Below are 10,137 nucleotides of genomic sequence, written 5' to 3'. Positions count from 1 at the left end.
ATCCATTTGTGATCATCCATCTGCGATGTCCTAAGGGGTAAAATAGCCATGTTCAGAGATTGCTACTTCAAAAGCTCACAGATGTTTTCCCTAGTTACTTTCCCATTTAGCCCTGTGTTCTAGATGGATAAAATCAATAGAAAATTGATCTCTGGACAAGTGAAGCGTAACCACACTCACTTTTTTTCACAATGGAAGTTGTATTCAAAAAAATACAATTCTTGATTCATGAGAACTAGGTTGTAGTTCAGCTTTGGCACTAACTTGTATAAACTTGTATAAAATCCACTTTACAGATGAGGAAACTAGGCTTTGAGAGACTAAGTGATTTGCTCATGACCACACAGTCAGTGTCTGACAATATAGAACCCAGACCTTTTGACTCCAAAGTAGGCCCTCTGTAACATACAAAAGACATTGTTTTTTTTAAGGTAGGTAAGATCCTAGGGCAGCTAGGTGGTGCCATAGTGCACACAGCATTGGGCCTGGAGTCAGGAAGACTCATCTTCCTGAGTTCAAATCTGGCCTCAGACACTTAGTAGCTGTGTGACCCTGGACAAATCACCAAACCCTGTTTGCCTCCGTTTCCTCATCTGTAAAATGAGCTGGAGAAGGAAATGGCAAACCACTACAGTATCTTTGCCAAGAAAACCCCAAATGGGGTTGGGAAGAGTCAGACATGACTGAACAACAACTAAAAGGTCTTTTTGGAGATTCCCTTCAGTTCTCTTGTCCACTTACCAGGGCATTCTTGCAAATGTACAGATCCAAATGTCAGTATGACAGATTAAAATATGAATTTCCATACATGGAGAAATAGGGGAAAGCTAATACTATTGGGGAAAAAAAACAGCTAGAAATAGGAGTGGTAAACATAGCTCCACATTCCTATTTGGGCTTGGCTAGAGCAGGGTAAATTTAAAAATACTGCAGCAACCTATAAGGAACAGGGAGTGGAGGAGAAATCAACCAGCAGGATTAAGACTTTACATGCAGTTGAGATAAGTCCTCTGGGCTGAGAAGAGTCTAAAATGGAGTTGGTCTGGGAATATGACAGACCTCCAAATTTCTGTCATAGACAGACAGCTGGCACCAGCTGTGGTGTGGCAGTTACAGGCCTGCAATCTCAAGTTCCATTGTTTTGCAACGTAAAATACCTCTTGGTGAGGAGCATCATGCACCCATTTTGAGAAGCCAGCCTTCTTACCCTTCATAAAATTCATGATCTATTTCTTGGTCAGAGTTTATCTATAGCCTCAAGAATGTGGGTTCTACCTGCATATTACAATTGTATATGAAGGTCTTAAAGAAAAATAATCATCACTTAGGCAATGAAACCAGAGACTTTCCAAAATGCAGATGGATGCTCTCATTTGTCTTCCTGAGTATTTTCTTGCTACATATTTTTAAAGAGGAGCAGGAAAGCTCTAGCTCAAAATAATAGGCTGACAGCAGGAAATCCCCTCCCAAGGAACATTTCAAGACTAAAATCTCCTTTCAAGGAATTTGTTATGCAGCCTCTCACTCATCTTTATTCACTGTGAACTTTTCACTTGAGGTGACAGACATCATTCACTCAATAATATTTATTGAACTCCCCCAGAAGGTACAAGACTCTAGGCTAGATGCAAGAGGAAGTGATTAATAATTGATCCAAATTTATCATTTTAGTTATATGTCGGTTATGTGGAAATTGTATATATGTATTTTTAAATCTTTACAAATAGCTATTACTTTTCGTGTTTTTATACTGCTTTTCTTTAGTTCCTTGAGCACACGGTACGTCCAGTGTCACACGGCTCCTAGGGAGTTTCTTGTACAGGGATGCAAAGGAACTGCAAAAAACCGAACCAAGCCTTTGAAAACGTCCAAGTCTGACTCCCGGGAATGGTCGGTACTCAGTCTGTGCCCTGACATCTTAATCGTGTTCCTACCTCTCCTACATTACAGATCGCTGTGGCATGACTCCATGACGCCAATGGATTAAAATGCCATCTATAACGACTGCTAGTAATGGGTATGTCATAAAGAACCACTGCATACCTAGTTAATGATTAGTTTTATTGGTGCCTTTTTCCCCCCAACTTAGGAAATGCACCCATTGCAGAGCTCTGCCAAACGTTTCCTTCTTACCTCGGTAATCCTGAGCATGGCTCTACGCTTGAGAAGCCTTGCGGGGCTACAGAGGCTGTTCAGGGGGCTTGGGTGCCAATTACCGCTTCCCTAGAATTTGCCCGTAATTGACCATGTCCCACTATAGGTAACTCGGGTGGAAACTGACAGCCTCCAATGTTGCCCTGCCGGCTTCCGATTGGGCTCATGGCGAAGCCCCGCCTCCCACACACGAGCGAGTCCGGCAGTTGGCCCGGCGCGAGTGAATGGCGGGCTTTAGCCCCGCCCCGGCCGTCCGCTGCGCTGCCTAGGTCGGCGCCGCTTCCAGTTGAGAGATGGCGGCCGCCGCAGGTAGATCGCTCCTGCTGCTCCTTTCCTCCCGGGGCGGCGGCGGGGGCGCCGGCGGCTGCGGGGCGCTGACTGCCGGCTGCTTCCCCGGGCTGGGCGTCAGCCGCCCCCGGCACCAGCAGCACCACCGGACGGTGAGGGAGCGCGCCCGGGAGCCGGGGCTGGGGGCGGGGCGGGGCTGGGCTGGGCTGGGCTGGGCTGGGGAGCCACGGCCGCCGGGCGGGCGGACTGGCGGGCAGGCCGGCCGGCCGCTGGGGCAGCGGGCGACTTCCCCCAACTCGCCGCGGGCCGGGGCCGGGTGGCGGCTGAGGGACCGCGGTGCCCTTCAGGCGGCTGCGGCCGCGGCGGGCGGCGCAGGGAGGGAGGGAAGGAGGAAACGGGTTGCAGGAGGAGGGGCGGCGCGCCGGGGATGTGCCCGCAGCCCGGGAACAGCGGGGCGGGGAAGGGACGGGGCACGGACGGCGCCCTGCCGGAGCCGCCGCAGCCCGGTGCAAGTTGTGCCGCCCGCTGCCCGCCGCCCCAGGAGAGCTGCCCAGGGGGCGCTGCCCCAAAGAGGAGAGCCGGCGCGTCCCCCCGGGACCCCGACTGGGGGCCCTGCTGGCACAAGGGACGGCAAACTTTGTCCTCCCCGGGACTTGCTGGCGTGCCTGGAGCGGGGGACAGCTCCCCGGAGAGGCTGCTGCAGTGTCGCGGAGGGAGGGAGGGAGGGAGGCAGCGGGGCGGCCTCGGGGGTCGGGGGCCGGCCTCTGGTCAGCGGGAGGAGAGCACCCCCAGCGCATGGGGATCCCCGCTCCCGGGGAGGGGAGACCTTGCTCCGGGGTTGACCAGTTGCTCGTGGGTATCCCTGAGCTGGCAGAAGGGGGCAGCGGCTCCACATCATGGGATGTGTGCACACGTGCTAATACACCCCAATTGGTACGTACGCACACACTTCGGGGTCCATCCTTCCGTCCACCTCTATCCCAGCTGGGTGTTCTCGGGGTGTTTTTTTTATCAAAGAAAAAGTGCCGGAGAGCAGTCCGGTCTCGAGAGCCCGGGGGTCGTCCCTTGACTTGCCCATACTCCTGTGTACTGCCCCCAGTCCACTTCCAGCGCAGCAGTGAGTGAGGCTGGCTTTTCTGCTCAGGGCTGGAGTGGACAGGGGGAGGCTCCGTGGAGAATTCCCTTCTGAGAAGAGAGTCCCTGGGCATTTGGAGGCGTCAGTGGTGCTAGCCTGGAATCGAGCGGGGGCTTCCCAGAGAGCTCCCCCTGGATCTGCCGCAGGGCATATGAGCTCATGGAGGAGAAAGTACCCCGAAGTACTCGTACAAGTGCACAGCCACAGGATGGGGGGCTGTGTTCTTTGTATCCCGACTTCAAAGCCACCCCGCCCCCCTTCTTGTGCACACCAGCCCCCCGATCTTCACAGGTGCTGTAGCCATATGTCACTATGGTAAAGCTCTTGAGGGAGAGCAGAGCTTTTTAGTTTTTGTTCTTAAACAGTCCGGTTTGTGCATTTTTTTAGCCCCCACTTAAGTGTTTCTGACAAATGTCTGCTCAGGGAAATCATTCTATTATAAAAAAAAAAGTTTCCTACCGTTACCCTGAAAAGGTTCCTCAAGTGAGAATAGTCTCTATGGTTTAAGATTGTGCAAAGTTACGGAATGATGGATGAATTCTGAACTGCTCTTGTCTGTTGCATGTGCTGTTTGAGTAACCCAAAACCTGTATAGGAGTTATGTCATGCTTCCAGTACCCCTGTGATGAGGTGTTGCCCGACTGTGAGCTCCTCTGGGTCTGGGCTTTGATTGGGAAACTGAAGAGAAGGGGGTTACTCTGAAGGGTGGAGGAAGTGGCATCGTTGGGGGACTATCAGGTTCACCCCAAGCTGGAATGAAGACACACAGGCGGTTGAGATGCTTACTAAAAAAGACTTTCTGTCGTTTTCTCCTGTGGTTGTGTAAATGATGGTTTGGTAACAGTTGCATTGGAGCTGAACCATGTTCTTCAGATTTCCTACTTTTCATGGACATGCTTTTGACTGTCAGGAACTTTTTAGTCCTTAATGTTATTCTGAAGAGTGAATTTAAGTGGAGGATGACTGTTGGACAAGGATAAACAACTTCCCAGATAGGATAGATATTATATTAAGGATGCCTGAGATTTAAATTGAATTTTTCCAAGGAGACATCCTATCTGTGGACACTAGATGGCATGCTGTATCGGACCCAAGCATTTTGTTTAGATCCAGATAGTGTCCTTCCCTCCCCCTTTTCTATAGGTGATAAGTGAGATTAAATTTGAGAGGATTTGAATAGAACCTTATCTTCACTAATCTTGTTTTTGCTTTTAGAGGAAGATAAATTACAACACTATGCAAAACGTAAAATGTACTCGGGTGTGAGGAGTCCCTGTTATTTGATTATTAGTTGAACAAGAGGGTGCAGATGTATGTAGTGAAGACATTTGGTTCATCTGTATACAGCTGTCAGATTACAGGCAACAATTTGACTTTCCTGATTGGCGAAACGTGCCCAATATATTAATGCTCTGCTGTGTGGATAAGAAATTTTAAAACTGTGATAAAATGTTTGGGATAAAGGGAATGTTTGGAGTCAACTGCCAACTTTGAGCCAGATTAAGTATTTGTCCTCTTAGCTCCTAGAAGGCAGGATCTATTTTTACCAGTTGCTCATCATGGCACCGGGTGTAGTTTTCCTTCCTATTGGAGCATCTGGCTTCTAATAATATAGAATTCCCTTCATGAATGTGCCAAGCCTCTCATCCCTGCTGCTATTTACAAGATAGTTGTGGGGGATTCAGCTTCTTTGCCTCATGAGTGGTAGGAAGTCTTTGCTTACATCGAGCGGCTGTCCTTATCTATTCCTTGCAGTCACCAGATGTGGGGCATGGCCAGATGTCTTCACTTGGGCACATATCCCCAGCAGTTGTTTCCTACGCTTCATCTGTGGTGGCTCCACTCCGGCTGACTTTGTATTACCTGATAATGTCCTTCTTCTGCCTCCTGCTAGAGTGGCCTGGCTGCAGAAGCTTATCAACACTCCCCTCTTGGTAGCTCCCAGTTGCCCATGAACCGATTCTTCAGCCCATTCCTCCTCAGATAATCCTCCATCATCTGGTTCTGCTTTACTGGTTCAGCCTTGTCTTCCAGGATTCTCTAGTCAAAACCCTCTTTTTTTAGTCAGATCTGGCTCCCTGCTGTTCCTAAAATATACCATATGCTTTTCCACAATCACACCTTTGCTCATATGATACTTTTATGCTTGAATTCCTTTCTCTCCCCCTCCCTCCTCCCATCAGTTCCTGGTTTTCGTTCTGGACCCAGGTCGAGTTATACCTTCTCCATCTCCAGTCTGCAAAGGGATCTGGCTAACATCACACACACACACACACACACACACACACACACACACACATCACCTTTGCAGTGATTTCTTTCAACCTTCCTATTTTACACTGAGACCCAGAAAACCCAACCTCCCACAGTTATTAATGGGTCCAGGACTACAGCTATGTCCTTCTGCCCCCCAAACCAGTGCCCTTTCTGTTCTATAACAGGCAGTGTGATTGCTTGGAAAGAGCATTGACATCAGGAGACCTGGGTTCAAATCCTGCCTCATCTACGCACTGGCACTGTCATGAGGGCCAAACCAATTATCGTTTTCCTTATCTGTAAAATGGGGCTATTAGAACACCCGTCCTACCTATTATCCAGACTGTGATCTTCATATGGATGACTACTGAACTGGTCCATTAGTGCATATGTTGGCATAGACTCTGCCAATGGACAGTTAACTCAGACCCAGGCTTGAGTACTAGGAAGGCTGACTTGAATTTGGGGAGTCATGCAAGGCTTTTAACGACCTCAAGCTTCTGCTCAGGAGACTGCTGCATTTGCATATCCCTGCTCTTCTTTTGATACTCACTGGCTGTCAGTCATTGAAGAATCAAAATTCCAGGTCGCCCTCATGTCCACGGAGGACATGAGGATGCTGCAATATATTGCCAGCAAAGAGTTATTCAACCAGCATTTATTATGTAATGACTGTTTGCCAGGCACTGGAAATATAAGCCCCAAATAAAAATAATCCCTGTTCTCAAGGAGTTTATATTCTGAGAGGGGAAGGTGGGAGGGTAGATAGCATGTACATATAAAATAAATATTTCATATACACATGTGTATGTATATTCACATATATACACACATATCTCCCTTATAAGATTTAAGGATCTTTATTCCAATTTCCTGTCCCACAGGTGAGTCTTAGGTCCCAGAACAAGCCTACCTCTCCTCTTTGGGGTCCTAGAAAAGTCCAAGATGGTTCTGTAATGCCTTCAGCTTGAACTATACTCTATATCCCCCACTTCCCTTTAGGATTATGAGGTGAGAATCATTTTAGTTATCCTGTATTAAGTAGCTTTTTAGAAAGGGGAATTTATGAAAGTGTTAGAGTATGAACAGTTGGTTCAAAACATTTCACCTTCAAAAGTCCAAAACATTTCACCTTCAAAAGTCTGTGACACTGTCCCCCACAATTACATACAGACACCTGTGGAAAGTTGGCTTTGGCTTAGAGGACCCATAGTACAGAAGAGTAATTCACAGCTGCTGATCTCTGGGAGTCCTCATTGCCTATGTGTGGGACACTCAAGAAGCTCCTCTTAGGCATGGCAGAGTTTTTTGTTTTGTTTTTTGGGGCTCCTCATGGAATTGTGAATTCGCATCCAGTCTCATCTTCAACTGATAGAGACGCTGCCAGGATATCATTGGCAAGATGGTACATCCAGCTTCTTCGGACCCTTCAAAATCTCAAAAGGTCCTTCCCCTGGATGAGGGAGGAGTGGAGGAGAACTAAGCCAATTCCAAAGTCAAGGCCTCCCCCTCCAGGTGGTTCCTCTTTATAAATATCCCTCTTGTTCCAAACTTTTTAATGATTTCTTCGCTAACTAGCATGGTAATTTTAGATGACCCCTAGGACTTGGCCAAGTTTCCTTAGCTAATCTTAACACGTTCTTGTGCAAAGTCACTCTAGTTCCAAGGACTTTTTGCACTTAGTCTGAATAGGATTGAGATTGATTGAGAATCTTATCACTTACTTTAGTTGGGGTGGAGTGACTTGATTGAGTACATTTAGAAAGTAAATGCAAAGTTTTTTTGAGGATAAAATGTTGAGAATTGTGGGGCAGTGGGAATCCCTCTTACAAGAGATAGTCCTTGTGAGCCTTGAATGAAGCTGGGAATTCCAAGAGGTGGAGATGAGAAGGGAGTCCTGGGAGTAGTTGGGGATAGCCTGTGGAAAAGCTCTGTGCAAAGGAGACAGAATGTCATTTGGGGAACAGAAGGTAGACTGGTTTGGCTGGAATGTGAGGAGCAGAAATGGAAAAGGCATCTGGAAAGCTCAATTGGAGCCAGACTATGGAAGGACTTTAAATATCAAGTCATTATTTCATCTGAAACTTCTTGAGCGAGCAAGTGACAAACGGTCAGTTTGTGCTTTGGCAGTATCAATATGGCAGCTCCATGGAGGACTAATTAGAGAGACTAGAAAGTGGAGAGGGATGGGGAAGCCAATTAGGAGGTTCTCATAGTCCCTGTCAGAGGTGGTGAAGATCTAAACAAGGCTGTTGTCTCTAGGGTGGCTCTCCCTGTGCTTGGAAAACCCTCCATGTTGGCATCCATCCCTGGCTTCTTTCAAGGCTCAGCTCAGATGCTGCCTTCTGCAGGAGGCATCCACCACTGGTCTTCCCAGCCACTGGAAGCTTCCCTTTCTTCCCCTCCTTGTATATGTTATGTGTACTTAGTAATTTTCACATTTTCCCCATTAATATATAACTCCTTGAACACTGGGATTGCCTTTGTGTTTTAGCCTGCCTTTGTGTTCCCAGTATTTAATGCAGTATCTGTATATAGTAAGTGTTTAATAAATGCTTCTTGATCGATCTCCTGGAGAGAAGGGAGCAGATAGGAGATAATGCAGAAGCAGGGTCTCAGTGGAGCTGCGTTCTGGGAATGCATTCTGGGAAAGCAGGTGTTTTGGTTGGAAAGGAAGAACAAAAGATAACAAATGGACAAGCTCCAAATTATGGAGGCACTGAGGAAGACCCAGAGCCACGTGGGGTGGGTGCTCTGAGGACTCAGGGGATGGCCTGACCAGTAGTTGTGTAGGGTGAAGTGCAGTTTGCACAGTTGGAGTGAGTACCTGTTCAGGTGAGTGCACAGATCCATTCAGGTATTCAGTGATCTTTCAAGGCCCTTATGATGAGATGAGGTTTGTGAAGTGCTTTACAGCTCTTAAAGTGCTATGAAAATGTCAGCTACTGTTAGCAGGTCTACTCCTGAGGGGACAGAGATGCAGAGAGATGAAATGATTGACCCAAGGTCACCTAGCTAATTAGTGCTTGGGACAATGTTAGAAGCCAGGTCTTTCAGCTTCCTGCTTAGTCCAAGTGGTCTTTGCACCAAACTTTGCTCTTCATGGTTTATCAGGGATCATTGTGGTGCTTTCTCCAGGAATGCTGAATCTACACATTGGGTTTTCTTATTTATGGTAAAAAACAAACAAACTTCTTTTACTTAGGACTTAAACTCAGCCTTGCCTGATGACTCCCTTGATTTAGATCAGACTCCTTGCCAATTGTTTACAAAATCCACCCTTTTCAGTTTGAGCTGTAAAACATCCATCTATTATCTCTTTTCATCTGTTTTCTTCAATGGAATTTGTTGAATGTTGGAAGTAATAAGACCACAGCCTGGGGGGAAAAGGATGTTGATGTTAAGAAGTGTCGTGTGTGATAGATATATTGTCTGATACTTCAAGGATTACTGGTGATCCATGGATCTGTGATTTCATGGGTGATCTTTGCGGGTATGGCTCTAAAGCCAGCATCCTCTCAGTTCAGGTTCAACATTGGAATGAAATGCAAGTCATTGAACATTGAACAAAGGACCCAGCAAGAGTACAGTGGCGTTTAGCCTCCTTTCCATCTGGTCAGTAAGTCATAAAGGGCTGGTGACTCAGGTGGTCTCAGAAACCCACCATGTCTGAGAAGCTCCAGACCAAGATGCTGCATTGAGAAGGCTGAGACCAATCAGATTGGGTGGGGGAAGGGAAGGAATCTACATCAGGAAACATCTGGTCCTATCTCACTGGTGTGACTTTTCCCACTTGTGTTGATCTCTAGCCCTTCATGCTGTAATAATTATCTTCTTGAGCTGGATGACTTGGGTGACAAGTCTCTATGATCTCATCTAGAGCAGGGCCCAGACAACAGACATACAGGCCATTTCTGGACCTGCCCTCAAAGCCTTTCCAGTGGGTTGGAATTCAGGTTTGTGCTCTGCTGGGCCAGACATCAAATCCTAGGGTTGCTGCCATGTCATCATGAGGTCTAAGATGAATACTGAAGTGCAGGCATTGAGCGTTTTTGACACCTAAATGTAGTGTACAGTTGGGTCTGATAGAGTAATGAAAAGAAATGTGAGAACTGCCTTTTAATCTTGGATATTCATATCCTACGGTGGCCCATCAGAACCCACTACATCTCAGATGTCTAAAGAGGAATCCTAGGATAAATGCTACCAATGTCTTTATGCTGTTCAGTTTGCTTTGGATGTCCTTCACCTAGTGATGATGCCTGCTTGCATCTGAGTTTGTGTTTGAGCTGCTTTTGCTTCTC

The 10,137-nt window shown here is 47.2% G+C and overlaps 1 protein-coding gene across 1 annotated transcript in view; it reads left to right on the top strand.

Annotated features, from left to right (window-relative positions):
• The first annotated feature begins 2,413 nt into the window (after window positions 1-2,413).
• Window positions 2,414-10,137, top strand: part of MCU (mitochondrial calcium uniporter) — a 168,975-nt gene continuing 161,251 nt past the window's right edge. The window contains exon 1 of the mRNA XM_072628224.1: window positions 2,414-2,594. Within this exon, the coding sequence (XP_072484325.1) occupies window positions 2,448-2,594 (147 nt within the window). The 5' untranslated portion in view covers window positions 2,414-2,447. The remainder of the gene's footprint in view (window positions 2,595-10,137) is intronic.

This window comes from Notamacropus eugenii, chromosome 1 (assembly GCF_028372415.1).
Source record: "Notamacropus eugenii isolate mMacEug1 chromosome 1, mMacEug1.pri_v2, whole genome shotgun sequence".
NCBI lineage: Eukaryota > Metazoa > Chordata > Mammalia > Diprotodontia > Macropodidae > Notamacropus > Notamacropus eugenii.
This window is presented reverse-complemented; position numbering and strand designations above follow the sequence as displayed.